General features: G+C 36.8%; 1 protein-coding gene across 11 annotated transcripts in view; it reads right to left on the bottom strand.

The window, feature by feature from the left end:
* The window catches only part of ITSN2 (intersectin 2), a 134,381-nt gene that overhangs the window by 23,654 nt on the left and 82,808 nt on the right, over positions 1–27,919 (bottom strand). For 8 of the 11 annotated variants that reach the window (XR_011504137.1, XR_011504138.1, XR_011504139.1 and 5 more), the window contains 9 exons: positions 25,127–25,302; positions 24,667–24,811; positions 22,111–22,316; positions 20,095–20,159; positions 18,050–18,216; positions 15,062–15,107; positions 14,859–14,980; positions 13,008–13,104; positions 12,341–12,532 (listed from right to left, as the gene is read on the bottom strand). Coding sequence is in view for 8 of the 11 variants with exons in the window: in XM_070512520.1 (XP_070368621.1) it covers positions 12,341–12,532; positions 13,008–13,104; positions 14,859–14,980; positions 15,062–15,107; positions 18,050–18,216; positions 20,095–20,159; positions 22,111–22,316; positions 24,667–24,811; positions 25,127–25,302 (1,216 nt within the window). In the remaining 3 variants the exon portion in view is untranslated. Of the gene's footprint in view, positions 1–7,078; positions 10,370–11,414; positions 11,708–12,340; positions 12,533–13,007; positions 13,105–14,858; positions 14,981–15,061; positions 15,108–18,049; positions 18,217–20,094; positions 20,160–22,110; positions 22,317–24,666; positions 24,812–25,126; positions 25,303–27,919 lie in introns of those variants that run through there. The other 3 variants (XM_044772026.2, XM_070512524.1, XM_070512523.1) reach the window with 2 other exon arrangements.

The raw sequence follows: 27,919 nt of genomic DNA, 5'->3' as shown, positions 1-27,919 counted from the left end.
TCTGTTCCAGCCACACTGGCCTCCACACTGCTCCTCAAGCATTCCAGGCATGCTCCTGCTTCAAGTCCTTTGCATGCACTGTTCTCTCTGCCTAGAATGATCTTTCAGATATCAACATGGCTTCCTCTAGATATTCCTCATGTCCTTCAAGTCTGTTCACATGTCACCATTTCAGAGAGGCTTTATCTGAGTAGCCTGTTGAAAACTGAAATCCCTCTAGATCCACGACCGCCCCTCCCAGCCTCCCTTCCCCTAACCTGCTTTAGTTTTCTAAGACAATACACACTTCTTCATTTTGTTTCTTTTCTGTCTTATCCTACTCAAATGTCGGCTCCAAGAGGGCAGGAATTTTTGCCTATTATATGATCTGCTATATTCCCAGTGTCTGACACATAGTAGGTCTTCAACAAGTATTTACAGAATGTGATGTGAAGATGAACTCTGAGCTACAGGAGATAGAACATTGATATTAACAATAGGCGGTCAGAGAGAATGAGGAAAACTTCTTGGTCAGTTCTTTTTGGTAGACAAGAAGAAGGGGAAAGTACAAAAAATCAGAGATCATGCTTACTATCAAGTCAAAGCTGCAGAGGAATAATTTGTGGGGGCCTGGGCCACAAGACCCCCCACACTTGTGTGAGGACATAGAGACTGACAGACAAATTATAAATAATGAATAATGATTATGAAAACTCTATGTCCCTCCATAGTTGGGAGCCTCTGTTCTAAATTACAGTGCAGGGCCAGCCCAGTGGCATAGTGGTTAAGTTCACGAGCTCTGCTTCAGCAGCCCAGGGTTCGTAGGTTCAGATCCTGGGCACAGACCTACACACTGCTCATCAAGCCATGCTGTGGTGGCGTCCCACATACAAAATAGAGGAAGACTGCCATAGATGTTAGCTCAGCGACAGTCTTCCTCAAGCAAAAAGAGGAAGATTGGCAACAGATTTAGCTCAGGGCCAATCTTCCTCACACCAAAAAAATAAAATAAAAATAAATTACAGTACAAGCAAGAACAAGAAGCAAATGAGAGATGCTTCAGAAAGGAGAAGAGAGAGATCTGTGACGATTCCACAGATTGGACAAAAGACAATTTGTGATGACTAATACAAAGAGGACTTGTTCAGATTATGTCATAAAGTCCCAGAAAAGTCCTTGCCCATTCTGAGGAGAGCAATGCCACTGAACAATGCTATTCTCTGTGTGCCCAAATTAAGCAGCCAGAGTGTCACATAATGGTTTTCAGTCTCACTGGGTTTAAGTTCAGTGAAAAGACAAGATTTTAACAGTAGATCCAGATGACTAAACTGTGGGCATTTTCTGAAGGCTGCCTTTAATACTGAAGTTTTATCAGGGTACTAGAAAATTATTGGATATCTTATTTTGTAAAAGAATAGCATTTTATTTGCTTGGCAAATATTTACTGAATACAAACTATGTACCAGGTAGCATGCTCCCCACCTTGAAGCCACAGATATTTGTGATTTTGTTTTTGGAAATTTAAATAGTTCTTGAATAATTTTTAAACCTCTTGGCTTTCTGATGCCTGTCAAGTTCTATGCCATCAGGTGTTCGGTTGCTTGTTTAAGCACAAAAGGGAAGTTCATATTGTATTCTAATGCTGCAGACCATCAGAAAGCAAAATATTTGGCTATCAGAAAACAGAAGCACAGTCATGCGTTTCTTAATAATAGGGATATGTTCTGAGAAATGTGCTGTTAGGCGATTTCACTGCTGTTGTGTGAACATCATAGAGTGTACTGAAGGGGAACAAAATTTGCCACCCCAAAATGTGTCTCTTTAACATGAGGATTATTTTAGGCTGATTATTTCTAAGAAACAAAAGACTCAGAAAGTTTTTTTCTTGTTACCTCCCTTTAACTGCCTAAAAATAATTCAGATAAAAAAAAACCTGTCTCAGGAAGTGAGCTATCACCTTAGCATCACATGAACTAGGTGGTAGACAGAAGAAACCTAGAAAAAGCCTGTTTGTTGGGCTCCCTTCTGTCTTCTTCTGTTTCTGTGCGGCCAAACACTTGTTTTCCAAATGTTTGCTCCTTTTCACCCACTTGTGAATTGCCTTCCTTCCCTTTGAAGTCCCTGATTCTCCCCACCTCCAACATCTTCCTTTGTCTTTAGCTCAGGATGGTATTCAAGATGAGGGCTTCAGCCATTTTGGTGAGTTACTTGGTTTTCCTGGTTTCTCCCATGTATGCATGTTATTGAACTTCTGTTTGTTTTTCTCCTGTTAATCTGTCTCATGTCAATTCCTTAGACCAGCTATGAGACCCTTCAAAGGAAAATTTCTTCCAGCCCTACAGTACCTACACAAACCTAGATGGTGTATGGTACCAATCTCATGGGACCACTGTTACAGGGGCAGTCCGCTGTTGACTGAAAGGTCGTTATGCAGTGCGTGATTGTATTCTAGAACTTCCAAAAGCAACTCTGTTGATAAATGTAAGTAAATAAAGCAAAATTTCATTGGTTTTATTTTTATTTTTGAATCTACTGTAAAACGTCCTAAGTCTAAAAGACAGCAAAGACTCTTAATGGTAGACAAAAGTGCAGAACTCGGCCTCAGAAAGTAGTTAGTTCAGGCTAATATTTGCATCACTTTCCAGGCTGCCAGACTTATAACACTGACTCAACTGAAGGTATTAATGTGCTATTCAGAATACAGAATATTACGAAGAGATGTCATGAAACAGTAGTTTCTTCATGTTCGCCCAACATAGAACTTTCAATTCTAACAATAAAAATAACTTGTTACCAACTTGTGTATCACAGTTTACAACCTCTGATCAACCCTCTGAATAACCGACACAACTTTGACCTCTACTGGATAAATACATGGAGAATCTGAAGCTTGGTGGTTACGTGACTTACTGTAGAATTCAGAGCTACAAAATTCCTAAATCTAGGTCTCTTGATTCAAGTCTTACACTTTGAAATTCCAGGCCATTTTAAATGGTGCTTACACTGCAGTCCTATTCGAGGTAAACACTGATGACAGCATGTATAAACTGGACCTGGTTATATGCTTGTTGAACTAAATTCTAGAGGAAAAAAGGGTTTAGGAATAAATATTCTAATGCCAAATAGTCCAACGGCACTGAAAAAGCCAACAGGGACCGTACTGTCCTTTAGCTCTTTTTTGTGTCTAAGTGACATGATTGGTCCCTTACATACTTGTCTACTCTGTCAGGCATGCAATTAGTAGCTTGTTATCTGACAGACAATTTCAAACAGACTGTTCCACATACTTCAGCACTTTATATCAGTACACCCACAACTACAGTACTGTCCTGGGGCAACAGGAGTTTCATATGTGATGTATGTAATTTTTTTTGGTATTACTAAACGGACTGCTACATCCCTAATTTTCCCCAATGGTATGATCATACAGCCCATATTTTCAAATGTTTATCCTACATAATTGGAGGCTTTGCCCCAAACTGCTGAGTTTAGGACACACGAATTCTACAGCACTGCCTGACTCTGATTTCATGGTGGTTAAGAGATGACCACTGGTGACACAGGGATCCCAGCCGAGGGTCCTCCCACTACCCTGAAATGTAACTTGACTAGCCTGGACTCATTTAAAGCAGTTAATTTTCTTTATCCTCTTCTCACCTGTATCTTGGAATTGACTGATGATTGTTATGCTTTCATGATTTGGAGTAAGAGCAGCTCCTAGTTAATGGAAAGCAGCATGGGGGGTGGCTAAGAGCACGAGTTTAGGAGTCAGATCTGGACTCGAGTTCTAACTCTAACACTTCCTAACCCGACACACACCCAAAGAGCCCAGTCCATCACTCGGTACACAGCAAATGCTTAGTAAATGTTAGATGTTATTTCTAGCATCTCTGTGTCAGACATTGAACTTGTGCTTCATAAATCCCTGACGTCTCATCTGCACTGTAGGTATTACTATCCTCATAGGCAGATGAGACTAAGGCTCAGGGGGTGAGCTGGTACAGCCAGGACTCAAAGCAGCACTTCCACTACACTCATTTGATCACTCTCTTTGACCAAGTGATTTTGCCTTGTACAGCATTAAAACCTCTCTCTTAAGCACAGCTTTCATAATTTGTTGTCCTTGTTTAAAGCAAAGTTTAAAAAGTGGTTATGAAGACAAACTACTCAATTAAAAAAATGGGCAAAGGATCTGAGTACACATTTCTCCAAAGACGATATACAAATGGCCAGCAAGCAAATGAAAAGATGCTCAACATCAGCAGTCATCGTGAAGACGGAAATCAAAACCACAATGAGATGTCACTTCACACCCACAGGTATAGCTATAATAAAAAGTCTGATGATAACAAGTGTTGGTGAGAATTGGAGAAAGAGAGACCCTTGTACACTGCTGGTGAAAATAAAAAGTGGTGCAGCCACTTTGGAAAAAGGGAGTTCCTCAAAAAGTTAAACACAGAATTACCATTTGACCTGGCAATTTCATTCCTATGTTATATACCCAAGAGAAATGAAGGTCTATGTCCATACAAAAACTTATACACAAATGTTTATAGCAGCATTATTCATAATAGCCAAAGCAGAAACAACTCAAACGTCTATCAACTAATGAATGGATAAACAAAATGTAGTACATCCATACAATGGAATATTATTTGGCCATAAAAAGGAATGAAGTACTAATACATACCACAGTACAACATACATTGAAAACATTATGCTAAGTGAAATAAGCCAATCACAAAAATCCCAGACATATTTTACTCTATTTACATGTATCTAGAATAGGCCAACATATGGAGACAGAACATAGATTAGTGGTTGCCTAGGGCTGGGGGGTGCATAGAAAGACAGCAGGGTGATAGCAAAAAGGTACAGGGTTTCTTTTTGACATGATAAAAATGTTCTATAATTGATTGTGGTAATGGTTGCACAACTGTGAATATCTGAAAAACCACTGAATTGTATACTTGGGGGAATTATAAGGCATATAAATTTTATTTCAATAAAGCTATTACCAAAAAAAGTGATTATGTTCAGCTTATCCTTCTTATAGATCCTTGTCCTTGTTTATTATATTCAGTCCTCACCTCCTTGTCTCTGTGTGTACTTTTTACATAGAGGAAACACTGTGCAGCCTCTGATTTTTCCTCTTTTCTTTTCATTGGTTCAAGTGATGGTTGTATTACAGGAACCTCATGATTATAAAAATGGTGGCAATATTAGCATACTAGTGTAGCGATTAAGAATGTGGACTCTGGAGACAGACCACTTGTGTTTGAACCCAGCTGTGCAACCTACCAGCTGTGTAACCTTGGACAAGTTATTTAACCTCTGTGTTTTAATTTCCACATCTGTAAACAGAAAATAATGAGGTAATACATTTGAGACCTTAGAAAAGAACCTAGACTAATAAGTGCTCAATAAAGAGCACTCTTCTTTCTACTTGCATGAGTGATGGTTGTACAGCCAGAACTTCATTATTTTACAAAAATGGCAGCGATATTAGCTCAGCATCTCTTCATTCTCCTAGATCCTCTGGTTCCTGTCTCCACGGGTTCCTTTCACTATCCAACCCTTAACTGCTGATCCCCTCAAAGGTCTGATTTCCTCCCCTAGTAATCTCATTTACTTTTACTGACTCAACAACTATCGAGATTCATTCCGCCAGCTGATGCACACCTGATGCTGTACATCTTCAGCATATTGGACTACTTGCTTGACATTTCTATCTGGATGTCCCACAGGTACTCTGTAGTCAAAACCAAACTCATCTTTTTCCCCCAACTCTGATTCTTTTCTGCAGTTGGTGGCACCATTATTCTACCCTGTCACCAAGAAACACCCCTGGGAATCACACTGACTCTTCTGCCTGCCCGCATATGACCATCAGTCCCCGACTCCTGCTAATTTTCCCTCAGAAACAGTTCTTTACTCAGTTTCATCACTTTTTCTTCACCTTGGCATCACATCAGAATCACCTGGGGAGCTCTGAAAACTCTCCATGCCCCAGCCACACTACAGGCCATTTAAATGAGGACTCAGGCGCCGGTATTTTTTAAAGCTCCCCAGGTGATTCCAATGAGCAGCCAAGCTAGAGAATCTCTGATTTAGCCCTCGCTCTGCCTCTAAGCCTCAACTTTCACTGTTCCTGGCTTTGTACTGTCACTCTGGCAATAAGGAACTGCTTAGAATCACACGTCCCCTCCTCCACCCATGCTGTTTCTTGTCTTTATCAAATATTCTCCACCATCCCACCCCCTAATCTGGCTTACTCCTACTTATCTTACAGATCAGGCAGTTGCCTCCTCCAGGAAGTCTTGTCTCATTCACCAATCTATGGTTGAATTATGTATTCCTCCTCTGTACTCTCTTGGTGCCCACTAAGTATCCACCACTGTGCTTAGCAGCTGTTTAATAAGTATCTGCGTATGCGCCTGATCTCCTCGCAGAGCTGGGTACGACCCAAGGCTAAGGACCACCTGACACTCATTTTCATATCAGCACCTAGTACTCTGTTGGCCTTATGCAAATACTCAATATATGTTAGCTGAATGACTTCCAGAAACGAAGGTTTTTTGTAAAGAGGTTGTTTCTGCTACACATTGATGGATGGGTTGGATTTTGAACTATGTTTTCTCCACTCAAGGTGAAACCACCAACTTGATTACGGAAGTGTAATACTCTGCTTAACTCTGTGCCCTGAAGCATTCACTGCAGTTTCTTTCATATAGACTTTTATTTTGTACTAAAAATGTCTTATTCTACATTCTTCCAATCCTTTTAGGAAAAAAGTTGGAATAAAAATTGTAACTAACATAGTAGTCTATTATTATCCTAGATTATATTTTCTTTTACTTTCAAATCAAAATTTCTTTTGCTTTTGAGGTATGTATGATTACCTGAGATCCAACCACCTCAATCTTGACCACTTAAAAATTTCTTTTGCTTCTTGTCATACAAAACAATTCGTTGGCCTGTACCCAGAGACTATGTCAAGGAAAAAGAGAAATCTCAAGTAAATTCAATCACAACTACATTTAAACAATTGAAGATAAGTCTTAAAGGATGCTTCAAAAGAAATACACAATACAAGTAATGTAATTTGTGTCCTTTTAATAAACACACTTGCATAGTTATATTACAGTTTTGTAAAAATAAAAACAGATTACCTCATGCCAAGCGTGCCCAGCATTTGCACAATCTCAATACCTTTAACACTATAGTTTTCAAGACACACAAAATAAAAATTTAAGGCAAAAACAGCATTTTGCAACAATTTAATAATTTATTACATTACAGTAGCATCACAGCAGCATCCAATAATGCCACTTTAGGTAGAAGTCTATCAGTATTTCCATTATAGATTCTATTTACAAGAATTTATAACTTGGTAAAATTTATTCTAAGAAAACTTGGCAAATAAAGCTTTGGACTGGAATTGGCATTTCTTCTCTACTTTTCCTTCCCCCAGTTTCTTTATTTTAAACTATCAGTATTCATATTATATTTTAAAATAGCAGTTACATTTTTTAAATAGTATTATTTTAAAATGATCCTTTAAGATAAAGTTTTAGAGGAAACTATATAACAGGTAAGGTTGATTTAAATTTTCTAATTTTCTAAAAGATCAGCTTTGGTTTTAGAACGGATTTTTTTCAATACTGGAAAACCCATCAGGTTTAATCACATAATTAAAAATGATTATCATAGATTGCAATCTTTAAAGAAACAGATATTTTGATTCTTTAGCTCCTACAGGGTTCAGATTTATTCAGTTGTGCTCCCATTTAAAAATTCTATGTTTGCGATAAACTCTTTCCTTGTAATGTTTGCTTTCTAAGCAAAGTGACAGCTGCCTCTCATACTGACTGAGGAAGAGAGCAAGTACGTGGCTGAATATGAGGTATTGCAAAGGATGGCATGCACTTGTAAGGACTTAGGTTATTATCTTATGTCATACAATTTCCTTTACTTTTAGCCTTCTCTCAAATATATGATGAAACACCCACACAAAGAGTGGTATTTCAGTAAACCCAGTAAATTTATTTTCCAGACCAACATTAAGCTTAAATGTGCCATTATGTGATTTAGTCCATAGGTACCCGATGAATAATTATTTTCAAATTGATTACAGATGCTAAGCTCTACCTGAATGTCATTCTTAATAATCTATATTTATCAGTGTAAAAGTGAAGTGATTTGAGCTATAAAAATACCTTTGAAATAATTTATCAGTATTATTAGATAAGCCCAAACTAAAAATTATAAAGAGAAAATGTTATAGCAAATCATATGGCTAATTAGCCGTGGTCTGATTTCTAACCTAAAGGTTTAAAATGGATTTAAAGTAACTATCCTTAATCTAAACTCAACTAAAGGGTGTAAAAGTAGAAAGTTCGGAAGATAAAAGGCAAGACCAAGTAATCCGTATAATTTGGAAGGTCAGTTGAATTCACAAGGACTCAATCTTTGCACAGTCTCCTTTAGAGACCGCAGGCAAATCTGTTATGCCACCTGTAAAGGTATTATTGCTTTCCTACTAATGACACATTTTATAAAAGTACCATGATGATGCCAAATGCTAAAAACTGAGGTGGTCTAAAACTAGAAATCCCGCCCCAGGCAGCACACATACGTATCACCATACATCCCAATAGTGTGAAGTATTCTGGAACACAGACATTTGAACTTTGTGAAGTTCTAACTAAACTGTCGATTCTTTCTCAAGCGTCGTAAAGTTATGATTTAGGCAATGGATAACTGATATCATTCATTCATAATGTATAGGCACACTAACATAAATATTGCACAAAATATGCCTCTAACTTAAACTCACAGATATGAAAACAGATTTCACTCTTCTTAAAGAACTCTCTGAGGAAATAAGACCCTGTGATTGTATGTACACTTGTCCTGATAATACTTTGACATTCGTGAACAGTAGACTGCACTGCAGTTTGTAAACATTTTAAATTGCATAAACTTCTCATTGATTGATGACAATATAGTTACATACTGTGTACTAAAACTCTTTTTTGTCTCAGCTAAGTACTCTCACATATATTAGTTTATAATACTGTTAGTTATCTTTAAAATGTTTTCTATTCAACGAAAAGAAGTAAAATCCTATGCCAAAGTAGCCAATGTGGTTGAAGAAGAGATATTAGCCAGAGAATTCTGGATGGTAAAATCAATCTTGCAGCCTCAAAGAAGCCTCATGGACACAGAGGGATGCCAGCTCTCACACACCTTGCCTTCACTTGAATTCATTCTTGACTAGATAGAGCCTATATGCCTGCTTCAGGGGCATTTAAATGCTTCAAGAGTCCCTACTATCTTTACTAAACGCATTAAAAAGAATGTCAACTGGTGTTCTTTCATGACCTGGGACATGTAGTCACCTAATTAAAAAAAGGTAACATGAATTTTGACTTTAAAATGTAGATATAAATTCTCTAAGCTAGGGAAGGTTTCATATTTCATGGTCAACAACGGCAGCCTTTCATTTATCGAAAATAACTCATTTTCAGGTCATCAATACAGAAGTAACAACGAACTGCGGCCACACCTGACGTGGTCTCCTCCTTAGCCCAGAGCACACAGAGCCTAAGGGAACTACCACAGCGCAGTGCTCACTCCTGGGCAGCTGAAACAGATGAAACATGTCCCACTCCGCACATACTGCTGGGGCATCACTTTCCTCTTCCATGAGAGAAGACAAGCTCCCCGAAAGGGTTATTGCTCCCACCCCAAAATACACAAAAATAGAGAAATGGTTATTTCCAGTTCTTGGCCTTTAAACAAATTTAAATATTGGTTCTCAAAGTGGCATATTAGAAAAAGTAATCGAGTAAACAGTACATATTTGGGGGCAAATCACATATTGAATCAATTAAGAGCTCACTGTGATTAGGATTAGATCAAACATAATAGCAAAACATAAGCAAACTTTATCTGAATTCTGCAATGAATATACATGTTGCAGTAACATTAGAAAAGCAAAGCAGCCCATTCCAAACCAGCGAGAATAGCCTGTGCAAATAGTGGGTCTTTGTGTGTTGGAACTCCCACCATGTAAGGGCAAACTCAGTCTGCATGCTAATGACCTACAATTACCAAATTAAAAAAGAAAAATGCTAAAGGATGCCAGAGTGAACAGCAGGGAAAGCCACACAAAGACCCACTATCCTTTAACTTGTTACAAATAAATTTTAACTGTAAATTAGAAACACAAAGAAATAATCACAAGTGGCTCTAACATTCAAACGAAGTTAATGAATTGTGTAGGAGATATTTGATCAGGGCTGCCTGCCCTGCCTCCACGCTAGAGTCAAACTTGGATAGTGGGTCTCTGGGGTGCTTTCACACTGGAAGACAACATTGGGTCCTATAAAAAGAAAAATGAGGAATAAAATAAACATAAAGCAAATTAAGTGGGTGAGAAAAAATTCGACTAATAACATGCAACATCAACTACACAAATTTGAACTATTAATATTCTCAACCTTTAAAAAAAATCCTAATTACATAATAGAATGAAAATATTACTTATAAGAGCCCAAGAAACACAAATGGTAATCTAAAATATACCCAGTTTTCACTGACTCATACACTCCTCTAAAAGAAGATGTTTCTTCTTTCAGAATGCTTTTATCTGTTCTTTGTATTCTTAGTTATATAAAACTTAACTGGAAAAAACTGTTTCACCACTGGAAAACAAGATAAACAACAAAACATTTGAAAACCATTCCTTTATATTATAGGTTCTATAAAAGCTAATGCAGTGACACACTGGAATATCTCCAAGGATCACTAGACAAAGATTTTCCAGACTCAGCAGGTCCGAAGACTGTCTTCCTTTCTCAAGTCCAGGAAAGGCACCCCAGGTATTTCTGATTAATCAGATCAACTGGCAAGCACTGAAAACTGCCAAGCCATGAGCAGGGCTTAAAAATGGTCATTCATTTAGGTGTCCTAAGTAGTTATAATTTTCTTTACCACTCCCGAAACCCTTAGATATTTTTGGGAATATTCAAACCATCAAAAACTGGACTCCTCCCACCTCCAGACTGAAAAATTCAGTTTGCTTTATCTAAAGGAAAGACTTCTCCCAGGAGCAGAACTCGTTATAAGCTCTAAAGTGAAAATGATACAATATTTCAAAATTGTATAGTATAAAATAAATTCATAATACTTGCTACTGAAGCATAAGTACAGCTCAGCTTTGACTGGGTTACTTACTAGAAACCAAATTAAAATGAAAGGTTAAATCTTTTAGATAATTTCACAAGAATGATAGAAATACAAATCATATCATGATGTATTTTGTAAAAAAAAAAACCCCAAAAAATCAAAAGGGTGTGAAAAGTGACATCTATTTTATCAATGTAAAACATATTTCCAAGTATTGTTTATACTCTAATTTATTATTAATGCATGTTTATTGTCAAATATAAGAAAGGCTAGGTAACTACCATAATTTTATGTAATACCAAATTTCACACTTTGAGATGTGGACCCTTGTTCTAAAAATAGTAAAATAGGGGCCTGGCCCCGTGGCCGAGTGGTTAAGTTCGTGCGCTCCACTGCAGGCGGCCCAGTGTTTCGTCGGTTCGAATTCTGGGCACGGACGTGGCACTGCTCATCAAACCACGCTGAGGCGGGATCCCACATGCCACAACTAGAAGGACCCACAACGAAGAATATACAACTATGTACCGGGGGGCTTTGGGGAGAAAAAGGAAAAAATAAATAAATAAAATTAAAAAAATTAAAAAATAAAAATAGTAAAATAGATTCCGATTCATATATGTCTTGTGGCATGATTTTTTAGATAGATAGATCTAAAAAAACCATGTAATGAGAGTTTTGTAAAAAAACAATTTAAATAGGTTTTTAATTTTCTTCTAACCTGGATGATGTGTAAATATGTGGGAAATAAATGAGAAGATTGCAAAATGAACAGCATCTGTACACTAAAAGGGTAATTTTGAATAGGTGAATAGGGTAATTACTAGCTACTCTTTATTAAGCTGAAAAAGATCACTGGATGTTGAAAAAGGATGGTGGAAAAGGGAAGTTGCAGTATTGACTGCTGTCATACCAAAGAACCCAAAAAAGAATTAGAAATTTTTTCAGATAAAGTCTAATAGTAAGGTCTGAAGCTAGGAAAAAAATATTTAAAATAAAGCAGTATAACTGTTGATCTTGAAAACGGTTTCCTTTTGTTTTTTCTTACTTTAAACATTAACATAACATTTGCTAAGAAAGCTGAGTTTAAGATCTGATCCAGAACAGTAATGAATGCATATTAAAGCTTCTGTATTAGTTGAGAGAGAAATAGTTTGATATTACTCACACTGTTGACTTGGATCTGAGTCTGTTGTCATCTTAACATAGTTTGAAGGAAAGAGACCAGTCAGCCCACTGATTTCTCCTTGCCACCAGTCAGGATCATCTCTGTTCAAAACATTAATAAGTTGTCCCTTGGAGAAGTTTAGCTCATCCTCATTATTCGCTGTGTAGTCATACATAGCGATCACCTGACACACTGCCGGAAAAAGAACAACAAAATAACAAATTAAAGAAATTAATTATTCCTACAAGGATCACATGTTAAAATTCCCCTAGGATTTAAATTACTCTAATATTAAATGTTAAAATTAGGCTAAAATTTCCCTTAAGCTGCTCTCTCCCACCTTCCTTCCCCTATTGGCTGTATAAAAACCAAGAATTTCCTAACTACAGTTAAAAATCCAAGTGAAGCACTTTGCTTTAAGTAAGTACAATGGTATAGCAATTCTGTTTTGAAAAATTTCAAGGAGTGAAGTAGTTCAAGTATCACCAAACAGTTGGCTGTTTGCACACAGAACTTTTTAAGAAAGTTCTCATTGTAATGTTACTTTTAGTCAGAGGTAAGGAAAGGACGAATTTTTAATATTTTTCAAAGAGTTAGCTAATCTAAGAAGTTGCTGAGTTTTAACAAAACTTCTCTAAGATGAAATACGAGTTAATCTGCTTCATACCTGGATGAAAGGCAGGTGTAGTTCTTTCACTACTTGGACCCAAAAGTTTAACATGGCTGGCAGGAAACCATCCCTTCTGTCGCTTTTTACCTCTGGCCTGTGAAATTAGCAAAAGGAATATGAAAGATAAGATTAAAAGCAATTATTGAGACATAAACTAAAAATGAGAAAACCCTGACTGTGTAGTAAGGAATTTAACCTTGCCCAAAGAGAGGTCTGGCCTTTGCCTTTGGCTCCTGGGAGGTTATCCTTAACCCTTCGGAATGTCCTGACTGGCAAGAGTGTCTCAGTTTATGTGGGGGGCCATAACCAAGCCAGACAATCTAAACAATGTGATTTATGGTAGGTCTTCTGGGTCACATTAATATGAACTCCACCTCTGGAGGGACAGGAGACTGGGTCTGGTGCTCAACCATGTCTATGTGATGGAGCCCCAATAAACACTCTGGACAAAAAGGCTCGAGGGAGCTTCTTTTGCTTGGCAACACTCCGTGTACACTGCTGCCAGGAGGCCTGAATGCCATCTATGACTCTACTGGGAGAGGACAATTGGAAGCTGTGTTTGAAACCCTCCTAAATTCTGCCCCATACATTCCTTCCTTTGGATAATTTTAATCTAAATCCTTCTGACATAATAAATCATAATATTGAGTACAACAGCTTTCAGTGAGTCCTGTGAGTCCATCTAGTGAATTACTGAACTTGAGAGTTATCTTGGGGGCCTCCAAACTTACAATTGATGTCAGAAGTGAGGGTGGTCTTGGGACCCCTGAATTCTGCATTGGCCTTCCAGGTCAATATTAAACAAGTGGAAAACTCAATATGCATCTCAAAGTGCTGCTGAAAACACTATTTGTAGAAGTCTATTTGGAGGTCTTTCATGCTCAGAATTATCTGCATATTTCACACAAATAATATTTATAAATCAAAAAGACTTTTCTAGAGTTCTCCTCATTTAAGTGTTCAAGTCAACACTTAAAATGGTATAGCCCACAGTAAATACCTCTTGGAGCTTTGTTAATAATTAATCAAGAGATCATAAATAAAACTAGTGGAGAGCCATGTTCCCACTTAGTTGGGTCAATTTTCAAAGCAAACCAGAAGGTGGAATTTCATGGGGTTATTCAAGAAGATAGTGAATTTTGAACCTCCACTGTTCTTTAGGAATTATAAGACTCTGATTTGCAAGAGTGAAGCTGTGTTTATTCTCCGTATTACAATCATACATCAATCTTATGTAAAAATACAGCTCTTACATCTCTTATCATCCTTTAATCCTAAAATGCTTTTTAGTTTTAACTAGTAAGGAAATTTTAGGCGTGAGGAAAGAACTCTCTTTCCTTACCAATACATATGCAATAACTATCTCTCTTAACATTTTAAGGAAAAAACCAGGTCATTTACTCCTGCACTTCCTTTTCGTGCACTGCTGTTTCAAAAACCTAAGACCGGGGGCCCTGTCCAATTGGTAATATTTTCTCAGTACACAGCCTGGATCATGTTTTTTCTCCTAGAGGCTATACTGCAAACCTGGGGTTATCCCAGACAAAGAGGATGCTATGCTTTCCTTTAAGAAGGTGACCTGTAATTTATTAAAGCAGGTATTAGTGGAAAACAATTATGTCTTTAGAGAAAATTATTCTTCATATTGTTACCTATAACATCAATTCAATTCTGCTAAAAATAAACAGGGAAAAGACTAGAGAGAAATATAATACACTAAAATGTTAATACTGATTACCTCTAAGTGGTATGATTACAGGTGATCTAAAATTTTTATTAATTTTATTATTAAATGAGCATGCATTACTTTCATAATAAAATTGATAAATGTTATTTAAAGATTATTACCTGTAACTCCCCTTGCCACCACCCACTTCTATTTTTCTTTAGAATTAATATTAACTGCCCTGGTGCAAGGCTAAGTTGTTCAGAACCAGAAGCCACATATGCTGAAGTTACTTGTGCAATCTCTGAAAAGAAGAAAAACAACCAACTATGAATTCAAGCCTAGTAAACACTTTGTAATTTTTCAACTTCATTATTATACATACCAGGTTTTTTACTTGATGTTCCAGATTTGCTAGCACTCCCAAAACTCTGTAAGGAAAAGATAGACTGTTTTACCATATTCCAACAATCCAGATGTAAAAGTAAAAGGTTATTAGGAATTAGAGATTTCTAATTTCCAGGATTCCTGTTTCTTTAAATGAAGATCAAAACGACAATTAGCCTTATATTAACCAAATAAGTTAAGAATCAAACACTTATGGGGAGATCTGGCCTGCTAACAGAATACACTATATACAAGTGGCTGATGCTGGCATACACGGACTCAACAGTAACAGCTAGTTTTCCGAAACTTTCCTGAATATTAAAGTCAGTGGATGCAGCAGAGTTGAACTGATGTTGTAAGTAATAGTATGAAGAGTACAGGCCAAATACATCCTATTTATCAGGTTTACCATCAATGCCCACCACATACAACACACGCGCCCTGTGAGTTTCGCTCCAGCTGCAGAGAAGGCAATGTTTTTATTTTTACTTTTTTTGCCATGTTCCCTCTGAACTGACCTCAGAACAAAAACACCCATACCTGGGTAGCCACTATGACTTCTGTTTGACTTACAGGATAAGTTTGGCCAACCACATTTCCTCTTTTCAGGAATTTGAACAAGAAAAGAGAAGGGGTTAAAATTTTTTTCTGTGAGTGGACACAGCTGTAGTAAAAAGTACTGAAGCAGAGTTAAGAGTAGCCAAGAGCTAATATACTGTGAGTACTTACTGCGTAAGAGGCTCTGTTCTAGGAATTTTATATATATTCAAATATTTAATTTTCACAATAACACTATTAAGTAATTATGATTATCTCCATTTTGCAGAGAAGGAAACTGAGGTACAGAAAGGTAAAGTATCTTGTCCAAGGTCACCCAGCCTCTCAGTGGTAGAGCCAGGAGTCAACCCAGGTGGTCTCAAGGGTTCTCAAGTGTGGTTTGTGGATCCCCGGGGTAGTCCTTAAGCCCTTTTCAGGGGTCCTGAAGATAAAAACTACTTCCATAACAACACTAGACATTATTTGCGTCTTTCACTGTGTTGACTTTACACTGGTGGGTAAAACTCCTGCTGCCTTAGCACAAATCACAGCAGTGGTGTCAAATTAAACTAGTAGTCACAGTGTTCTTCACAGCCACATACTCACAGTAACACAAACTAAGCCAGTTCTACCTAAGAATGTCCTTGATCAAGCAGTAAAAATTTTATTAAATCTTAATCCTCAGGTACACATCTTTAAAAAATTCTGTGTGTCTAAACGGAAGCGTGCCTAAAGCGTTTCTGCTGCATACTAAAGCACAAAGGTGGTCTCAAGGAAAAGCACTTGTGTGATTTAAATGTAAGCTAAACTACGTTTTCAATGGAACAATAATTTTACTTAAAAGAATGAATGAAATGACAAACTCTTCAGACTTGGGATTTAGCAGACATTTTTCTTAAAGAAAAATGAAGTAAGCCTGTCACTTCAAAGAAAACAGCTGACGAGATGTGCTGCCAATGGTAAAATTCAAGCTTTCAAGAGAAAGTTAAAATTTTGGAAAACTTGTATCTACCACCATGAACTTGACTGCTTCAAAGCACTTAAGACTTTTCTATGAGATCAGTGGTGATATTAACAGAACGACTTTTTGATATTGTATAACAAAATGTGTCAACACAGGCAATATTTGTGTAAATCAGTGATTCAGTGTTTTCCAAGTGACCCATGAATGTTTTATCACACACGGGTAAAAGATCCACTCAACATGCAAAACAGCCTCGTGAATTTTAATAATCATAGTAAGAAATACTCACTGATATGGCTTCAGACTCCATGCTGTAACTAATCTATAACAATTTAACACTTGTCAAGTTTTTTTGGTTTTTTTTGAGGAAGATTAGCCCTGAGCTAACATCTGCTGCCAATCCTCCTCTTTTTGCTGAGGAAGACTGCCCTGAGCTAACATCTGTGCCCATCTTCCTCTACTTTATATGTGGGACGCCCTGCAACAGCATGGCTTGCCAAGAGGTGCCATGTCTGCACCCAGGATCTGAACTAGCAAACCCCGGGCTGCCGAAGTGGAACATGTGCACTTAACCTCTGTGCCACTGGGCCGGCCCCCTAACATTTGTCAAGTTTTGGTGTAGTACTATCAAAGAAGAACATCCAGAGAAGATACCTGCAAATGTTATAAAATACTTCTCTGTTCTCTCCCATATCTGTGTGAGGTTGCATTTTCTTCATATACTTCAACCAAAAGAACATATTACAACAGAGCGAACACAGAAACAGATATGAAAATCTAGCTATCTTCCATTAATCCAGACTTTAAAGGGATTTGCAAAAATATAAAACAATGCCACTCTTTTCACTAAACTTTTCTTTTGGAAAATATATAGCTGTTTTTCATAAAAAGCAAGTTATTTACATTACCAGGTAATGGGTTTATTTTAGTTTAAAATCAATTAATAAATATCATTTAAATTTCAGTTTTAATTTCTAATATAGAAAAATAACTAGATATAACCCATACATTTTTAAAAACTCTTTGGAGTCCCTAATAATTTTTAAGAAAGTAAAAAGTTCCTGAAACCAAAAAGTTTGAGAACTGTTGCACTATACCATAATCATGGTGGGATAAAAAACAGCAAGAATTCAGAGTGTAAGCTGAGTCACATTAATGTCAGAACCTTAAAGTAAAGATTTACAGACTCTTTTCAAGGCAGTCCCTTGTAAGCCTCCCTGAATCCGGAAACATTACCCTAGCTTCAGTTATCATGAGGCCCAGCCCTACCTATGGCTCTCATTCTCAGAATTTCATGAAATCCTGTCTCACTTCTCCCTCTAACAGAATCCCTATAATAAACTCTAGTTTTCTGGAGCTACCTTAAGTGGTTTCCCTGTAACCAAAGCAGCCTGACCAAAACCACAGACATGAGTGTCTGTTTTAAGTATGAATCTTGATCAACAAGAATGGAATGATTCTGTTTCTATACAAAAATAACTCTACCTCTTGATCCTTTGCTTTGACATAATTTGATGGAAAAATTCCAGTTCTATCTCCAATACTTCCTGTCCACCATTCTCCCTCTTTCTGGGTCACCAATATTTCTTCACCTTCAGCGAAAGTCAAATCTCCAGGTTCTACACTTGAATATGGATAAAGTGCAATATACTCTGTAGAGAACAAAGCAGAAAGAAACTAACTGTGGTTGTAAGATTACAAAAGTAAAAAAAAAATTATGTTAATCGCCAAGATCTTGTGTAAATTCACTGTAAAAAGAATTCATTAAATTAAGGAATTCTATAATAAGATCTTAAGATAGAAAAAGAAATTAAGCAATTATGTAATTCCTAGGAAAAGATTATTCAACAGAAAGTTTGATCATGGGGTTTCTTTTATTTTCTAATTGTTCTATTATTATATTATTATTATCATGATATCAAAGAAATATCAAACCCAAAAACTATGAACAGGTATCAATATCTTCAGAGAGTCAAGATGTGAAAAAAAATTTTTAAACTTCTTACACAAAATATATTTTAATCTGCTAAATTCTTTTCTCTTTAATTCTTTTATATACACAGTTATGGAAATGCCCAACATTCAGCCAACACGAGTAGGAGAGGCCAAGTTCCAACATGGTGACCCAGCTCCTAGCACAGTGCTTGCATGGAGCAGATGCTCGATAAATATTTCTTAATGAATGACCTCAAAAGAAATGTCTGAGTTTTATACTGGCTTTGGTTTTTGTTCCTGTCACTACTACAACTTAGAAGAAACAGTCAATGACCAGGTTTACAGAAGTTTTTTTCTTTCTTTTCTAGTTTTATTTATATTCGTCAACACAGAATTTGATCTGTATATCATAAACTGGAGATTACCAGAAACACTATCTATGACCTACTAAATATTCCCATTCTCAATATTACTCAGTTTAGCTGATTTAACAAAACAAAAAATGATTTCAAGGTTTAGATATGCAAGCAAGGTCCTTTCCAAAATGCTCTCGCTACCTTCCTAGCTCATTCACAGCAGTCAATCCACAGTAAACCTACGATTCCAGCCTCACTGGTGACCTCAAGTTCCTTAACCTTTCAAAGCTGTGCCTTGGCTCATGCCATTTCCTCTGTCTACAAGAGCTTTTCTCTTCCTTTGTCACTATGCAAGACTCTATTCATTGTTTAAGAGGATTTAACATTGCCACTTACGTGGATTCCCAGGTCCTACTCAAAATTAAGTTTTGTTCCCTCATTATAGAATTTATTACAATTGTATGTCTATCCTTTCCATTCTACTGTGAGCACTTGGGAGACTGTGTTTTATTCATCTTTGTATCTTTCAGGCTCTAGCATAGAATTTCTAATATAGTAGATACTGAAAAAACTGTTTAATTTACCATTAAACTGATTTTCTTGAGTACACGAAATGTACTTCAACTATTCAACTAATTTTACAGTGGACATATACAATTCATTTATAAACTTATGTAACTATTAAATTAAAATGTCTGAAATGAGGGTAGACAATCTTTCATTTTTCAGCACATTAACAAAATTGAAATAATTAGTCAAACAACCCAAAGGGCTACACAATCTTTTTCTTTGTAATATTTATGATAACGTGTATCCTGATTTCAAATGCTACTTAATGATTTATAAGGTATACAGTAATCAAAATGCAATATGTTAGCCACTAAATGTACTGAAATTTCCTTACATCCTAAATTTCAATAATCTAGACACATAATAACAGGAAAACAAAAATATTTGTGTTATCTCATTGCAACACTTTTTACTTATGATCTTATTTATCGAGGCAGTCTATGCTGAATTTTTATAGTACTAATTTTCTAAAACTACCAAGTCTTTTCAGCCATATTTTTTTCTGTATCCTCAACATTCACGTGAAATAGACAAGGGTCAGGTTTTCCTAACATCACTTTAACACCGAAGACACAGAAGCAGGGAGAATAACAACAACTGTAGGAAGCCAGATAATTAGCCAGGAGCAAAACGCACTCCCATCTCATTTACAAATTGCCAAAAGCTCACCTTCTCCAACCGTATAGGCTGTGGAGGTAGGTTTCTTGTTTACAGCTGCATACAAAGCTTCTGGTCTGCCAAATAAACACACAAAAAGATAAAAAACAACAAAACAAAAAAAGACAACAATGTAAAAAAACAATAAAGGTGATTTGAATACAGCAAGTTTTAGCAGTGCATTTTTGTAGGGCTTTCTAAAATTAATCTAAACATTGTTTCAGACACAGGCTAGAAATAGTCTCATACACAAAATCCTGGTGGATTAAGAACTGCCTAATTATACATTTCTAAATTTTTTAATATATTAAAGTAATTTCCATATGATTTGTAAGTAGTTTTGCAAATGTGAGATAGTTTGCCTTTCTAAGGAAATTTAAGACACAAGTATATTGTAAATGGGCAATTACCTGGTAAAGCACATATGGTATAGAGAAAAACAAGGGCAATATATAAATTTTATTATTTGTTTAGAGCACACTACACTAAAAAATATACTATATAAATAGAACTTTATTTTTATATTTCAGAACAGGTATAGCTTTAATTTCCAATTTAACCCAGGAAGTTGTTTTCAAAAATCTGGAAAACTATCGTGTTTAAGAACTCGACACCCATAGGATGCCCTAGAGCTCCCCAGGAACAGTGAGTTAATTACACAGTGAGGAAGTTTTCAGGGAAACAGAGTGGAACCTTCCTACGACCCATGGCCATAACTGAACGCACTGCCTTGTGTAGTGCTGAATTCTCCATTACTGCAGGTTTTCAAGTTACATGCCTTATCTGTTAGAAAAGATGAGTAACTGACTGAAAAGTTAGAAGAAATGCCCTTTAAAAAGCATTTAAACTTCATGTCTTTGTCCTTAAGTTTTCTTTGTAAAATGTTATGGAGTTTAAATAAGATAATTCCTATAAAGGGCCCAGCACAATGCTAGCAAAACACGTCAGTTATGTATTATTGATGTTACTGTTATTATTACATACCTCTAAATCTAAAATTCCATGGCAGTCTGAAAAGGAAATTTCTGCATTTGAACTAAAAATTGATACACAGAATCTCAGCACTGAAAAGATTTTTAAAGATTATTTAGTTTATTCTTTTCATTCAATCAATTAGAAAACTGAAGAGCAAGTAAATAGATTATTCCACACGGCCTGGCAAAAACAGCAGCATCAGAATTCAAGCCTCTTGATTTCCAAAGACCAGCCCCCTTTCACTAAATCAGACTGTTTTTCTGTTGAGATCAACTTCTATATAAAACACAAGAGATAGTTACTCATAGCTATATTGGAGTATACTTCTTTGTATTAAAGATGTTTGATGAGCTGACTCCCCTACAGACTGGGAAATAAAGGCCAGAGACCTGTGTTTGCTTTCTGTCATTCTGAAAGCTCCTTCATCTGATTGTTCGTTCATTCACCCCACTCCTCTCCTCATTCACTGGGCTAATGTGACTGAGCAGGTACTATGCATCAAGATCACCCCAGGCATGGAAAAACTGAAAAACAAACAAAGGTGTGGATCCCGCCCTCCTGGAGCTCCTGCTCTAATAAGGGGTATGGGTAAGAAAGTAAATAACTACAACGCAGGGTGTTGTGGGCACTAAGAGAGGTGCTGTTCAAAGAACTCTGGAGGTCCAGAGATGGGAATGCCCCACTCTGGTAAAGGGCAGGCCCTCAATAAAGATTTATTTAAATATTGACAACTTATAGTAAACAACAAAGGAGAAACGCTCCAAAGGAAATGAAAGTGACTTCTCTAACTGACCTTATGGTACAAACAAAGCAACAGATCTAAAAATTTACGCCCTTTGAAAACTTTAGGAATCTGAAATAACTACAATAGAAGCCATTCTAAAACTGGTACAAATACCTGACATATGCCTTTTTTCACTCTAGGAATTACCTTTCTGATATTCAAATGCAAGTGTAAACTTTTTATTTTTCGTACAGTCAGTCATACTATGGCTGACTCTTCAGTAAAAACGACAACATGGACACCTCATGCAAACACACAAAAATGCTTACTCTTCTCGCTTGACTTCACTCCCAGGGATGATTTTGACGTAAGATTTTGGAAACCATCCTCTTCCTCCACGTAGCTCCCCAAACCACCAATTTTCTTGCTGCTCCAAGACAGTAATAATATCATGTTTTGAGAAGTTCAAGTGGTTATCTTTCTTTGCAGTCCAGGAACAAAGGGCCTGTGCTTTTAGGTTTTCTACAACTTGTCCCTGTGAACACAAAACCACAAAATTTAAAGAAAGACAATGGTAACAATGATTTCTATTTCTTAGTATATAACGTACTTACTTCTCAAACAGCAGACCTGTTTGGTGTGGTGGTGAGTTATTATCAATGGTAACTTATGATAACCTTAATCTACTGAGTGACTTAAAATTACACGTGACAGACAATCATCTGAGTAGCCTTATGTGAAGTTAAAGATGTAACACCTACCATTCAAGGAAACATCTTGGCACAAAGTATCAGAGGGATGGAAGGTAAACAGTGGGTACTTAAGACATGTATTCATAAATCCATCAAGCATATATCACGGAACAAATAAAAAGGGAAAGAGTTACTGTAAACCTGTTCCCACCTCAGTTTCTACTGTCTCCTCACTGCAGGGGACTCGGTTTACTCTGCTAAGAATGGAGATGCGGTTGTGCTTGGCTTCCTCCACTTTCCCGCTTTCTGTCTCTCAGTTTCTTCGTATTCTTGCTCATTCTTCTTTCTCTCCTCTCTTAGAGGAAGGAGTGGTTTTGTTTTGCTGACAGGGCTAACCTCTTTACCTATGCTCTAAGTCTTCTACCACGCCCTCCCATTTTCTAAAAATACTTCGCAACATTGTGAAGTCCTTCTCTTGAATCACCAATCTCTCCACTTGTCTACTTACTTCTAAATTCCTTAAAGAAAGAATAGTCTGAAACCTGCTTTCCAATTTCACCCCTCAATCCAGTCTAATTTAGGTTCTGCACCCATGATAGTACTGAACCTCTTCTTAACAAGGTCACTGATAACCTCAAAGCCAAAAGCTTCTTCCAAACCCTTACTTTCCCTGATCTCTAAACAGTGCTGACATCACTAAAACCCTCGTAGTCCCTGAAGCTCACTCTCTGGTGACTGATGACTCCTCTGTGGTCCAGCCCCTTTCCATTTCTGTTCCACTTGATTTTCCTTGATAATCTCATTTATGCCTATGACATCTCAAATCTATATTTTCAGTCTAACTTTACCTCCTGAGCTCCAGACTTGTAAATCAAACTGCCTACGGGGCCTTCCCACCAGGTTGTCCCTCACACAGATACCTAAGTGCATGTCTGAAACATAATCATTTTTAGAACCCAACAAACCCTCTCTTCCTGCACTGCCAACCCAAGACAATGGTATCACCATCCTTTCAGTTACTCAAGCTAAAAGCTTTCAAGAGTCATCTTTAACTCCAACTTGTTCCTCACACTCCACATCCAATGGCCTGCCAATTTTATGTCTATTCCTAATACTCTTTTCAATTCACCTCCTCTTCTATATATTTTCATTACTGCAGCACTGGGTCACAACATCACCCCTCGTTACTTAGCTATTTATTACCCTCCCTTACTTGGTCTCCTACCTTTGCTTCCTTCCACCAATCTGGCCTCCATACTACTGCCACAGTTATCTCTCTCTTAAATCTTCGGTGTCTTTCCACTGCCAAATGGGTTAGCATGGAATTAAACGCTTCGCAAATAAATCTCTTCCTCTCTATCTTCACTTCTTAACCTTATCTCCAAGAATCCTATACTCTAGCCATACTATAAACAATTTTTGTTTCTTGCAAACTCCTTGTGTTAACATGCCTCAGTGACTTTCCCCAAATTGTTCTTTCACAGGAATACCTTTCCTTCTCTGTTTGGTGAAATCTTGCTTGTCTTCAAAGGTCCTACTCAAATAACTAGGCCTTTGTGAAGCCTGCTCCAATTCCCACAGATTGAATGAGATATTCTCTCCTCTGTATACTCCTTAAGATTTTGTAGAATATCTTTATTACAACACTTCTCATACTTTATAGTTATTTATTTATATGTTTGTCTCCAATAGATTATGACTTCTTAATTGTAGGGATATTGAGTGAAGGTGAAATCTGTAGGACTTTATTCTGATGAAGTATGTGATTTCTTTTTAATAATGTTAATGTAACAATGTGTACATCTAAATCAGATGCTAAGTAAATATAACACAGTTCCTAGACAAATGACTTACTTAAGAAAAACAAAAACAAAAAACCCTTAAGCCCAAATCTTTCCTTATAATAACTACAAATTAAACATAATACAATTGGATTTGTAAAAATGATATTTTGAGCTTAGAAATCTTAGCTCCCGGCAAGCTGACACTGTGAGAATAAACTGTTGTTGAGAAAGCTTTAAGCAATAATTTCTTCAACTTCACATCAGATGTGAATGATAAGAACAGAAACCAAATGCTACAAACTCTCGTTAAATGAGTGAATGACGCCTTTGTACAAAACTCTTCATTCTATTTTATATGAATCAGGAGCACAGTCAAACAATAAAGCACACAAAAATTAAGGACACATACCTGTCCATGAATAGGTGATACAGATCCAGGGGACACAGTGCGAGTAAAAGCTGATTTTTTCTGCCATGATGTATTAACAGTTAGATTTGAAAAAGATACATTTTGATAATCAGTCACTGATGCTGGTTGATTTGAAGACAGTGATCTGTAAATATAACAGTTTGATATAAGTATACTTAATTGTTTAGAATCTAATGAAGTACCACCACTTTATCAACTTGTACATAATATACATCGTGTTTAAACACAACTTGTGGGAAAAAAAGAATTCATGGACAAACTACTGACCTATGTTTTCACTTACTAAACTTCAGTATTAAATTTAGAACACATTTTAAAGGGCTCTTGGAGAGTCCAGTACAGATTGTAATATGATTAAGTAGCAAATTGACACAAGTACATACTAGGTATTTAGATGTTTTCAGAGCTATATAAACGCCATTGTTAGCTAAAAACATACTCAGTAGTAGTTGAGGTAGCAGATAAAGATACTGTAGGAGGAAGTAAGGCCTTCTTAGGAGACACAGTTTTTTCATTTGATGACATTTTCTCTACATAGTTGCATGGAAACCAGCCAAAACTTCCTTGAAAACTGCCATAAAGCCAACCAGGTTCTCCTACGGTTTTTTCATCAACCTATGGAAACGAAAAGAAAGGTTAACTGTGCTTAGAAAGTCACACATTTACAACGGAGAGAGATGCGGATTATTGTATAGTAGCTTCATTATCAGAATTAAGCCTAACTAAAATAGCTAAGGCACTTTCTACAAAGTAATAGGTTGCTATCTCTGATGATTGACAAGGTGTCTTTTAAAATTTAATTTTAAATTTTATCCAAAAGAACACATGAAAATAGTTTACAAAGACACATAGCATTATACAGGCTTATGATGGAAGACCCCATGGCTCCTACGGCCCTGATTTCTACTCCTAAATATAATTTTCCATTCTTAGTTATTTCTTCTCTATATTTTTCCTTTTTTTTTTTGAGGAAGAATAGCCCTGAGCTAACTGCTGCCAATCCTCCTCTTTTTGCTGAGGAAGACTGGCCCTGAGCTAACATCTGTGCCCATCTTCCTCTACTTTATATGTGGGATGCCTACCACAGCATGGCGTGCCAAGTGGTGCCATGTCTGCACCCGGGATCTGAACTGGTGAACCCCGGGCCACCGAAGCAGAATGTGCACACTTAACCACTGCGCCACAGGGCCAGCCCCTCTATATTTCTAAATAATGTATTTATGCTGCTATTTCTTGAATTTTTCAATTCTAGACATTATCTATTGGTTTTTGGTTATGGAAAATAAATATTTAACTTTCTTTTATTGCATCCTCTTATTCTACCAAAATTCCTATATCATAATTTTTGGTTAAATTATATTCAATGTTTATATTATTATGACTATGTAAATATTTCACACCTGAGTCATGCAGTGTTCTGCCAATTACATTTCTTTTCTTGTAAACTTTTATTTTTCTATAGTTAATCATTACTTTGTTTTGGTTTTTTTACTCCGTTTTCTCTGTTCCTAATCAGTCTTCTTGAATTCTAAGACAACTATATAATCTTCTCTGAATACTATTTTCCAACTGGAAAACACATAGGTGACTTTTGGCTTCATTTCTTCTCTCAGACATTTCCCTCCTACAGTCTGATATCCTCTGTCCTCACAGCGCCTCTTCCTCTGCTTCTTGGTCCTTGTCCCTTAAACACTGATGACACTTCAAGTTTCATCATTGGCTTTCTTACCTCACACTATATACTTCCTGAACAGGCCCACTCGCTCCTACAGTTTGATCAGTCTCTATACAAAAATGAATCCAATAGCTATATTCTCAGAACCGACTTCTTTCCAAAGGGACAAGACTGTACTTTCAGCTACTTGAAAAATATCTTCAACTGAACGTGCCATGGGAACTTCCAACTCAAGTCTAAGATTGAACTTGTTTTTTTCTCCTGGTCTATTCCTTCTAAATTCCTTATATTTCTGTTATTCTTATCATCAAAGACTTAGTCATTCTAAATAGAAAAATCTTTGGCTCTTACCTGTCTTATACTTTCATAGCCAAACTTTTGATTTTGCCACTAAAAAGCTCTTCTGAATTTTTTTTCAACTCCACCCTCCCAACCAATCTACTTCAGGCTTTTTTCGTTTCACACCTAGACTACTATAATCTTTATTCGCCCTTCAAGATTCTGTTAACTGCCTCCAACCTAGGCCAGAGCTATCTCATATACACTGTTATAATTAGCATTATTATACCGAGTTGTTATTTACATCTATCTCTTCCATTTGTCTGTGAGCCCCTTGACACTCATTAACCAGCATAATATATGTTTGCTTAATCCATTGAATAAATGAATATGCCAACTTTGTCTCTGTTCTCCATTCCATTTTCTATACTTTTCAGACGATCTTTCTAAAACATGGATTTGACACAGATTTCATGTAAACTTTATATGGTAAGTGATTCCATATCCATTAAGACTTTTTAAAAGTTTTAAAATGTATAATTAACATAAATTTTATGATTAAGGTGCTAAATTTGATGTTTTGACATACACACCTGTGAAAAATCACCACAGTCAAGTTAATGAACACATCCATCACCTCCAAGAGTCTCCTTTTGCTTCACTGAAAAGTCCTCCCTCCCATTCCTCCATACGACCCTCTCCCATCTCCAGGAAAATACTGATATGCTTTCTGTCATTACAGATTAGTTTGCATTTTCTAGAACTTTACATAAATAAAATCTACAATATGTATCTTTTTTCTTGGTCTGGCTTCTTTCATTCAGTCTAATTATTTTGAGATCATCCATGTTGTAGTGAGTTTGAATAGTCCATTCCTTTTTATTTCTAAGTATTATTACATTGTATGGATGTACCACAATTTGTTTATCCATTTACCGATTGATGGACATTTGAGTTGTTTTCAGTTTTGGGCTATTAAAAATAAAGCTGCTGGGGCCGGCCCAGTGGCACAGCGGTTAAGTGTGCACGTTCTGCTTCTCAGCGGCCCGGGGTTCACTTGTTTGGATCCCGGGTGTGGACATGGCACCGCTTGGCAGGAGCCATGCTGTGGTAGGTGTCCCACATATAAGGCGGAGGAAGATGGGCATGGATGTTGGCTTGGGGCCAGCCTTCCTCAGCAAAAAAAAAAAGAGAGAGAGAGGAGGATTGGCAGTAGTTAGCTCAGGGCTAATCTTCCTCAAAAATAAATAAATAAATAAATAAAGCTGCTATGAACAT

Source organism: Equus asinus, chromosome 6, assembly GCF_041296235.1.
Source record: "Equus asinus isolate D_3611 breed Donkey chromosome 6, EquAss-T2T_v2, whole genome shotgun sequence".
Lineage (NCBI taxonomy): Eukaryota > Metazoa > Chordata > Mammalia > Perissodactyla > Equidae > Equus > Equus asinus.
The sequence above is the reverse complement of the archived record's forward strand: the minus strand, read 5'-3'. Positions and strand labels throughout refer to the sequence as shown.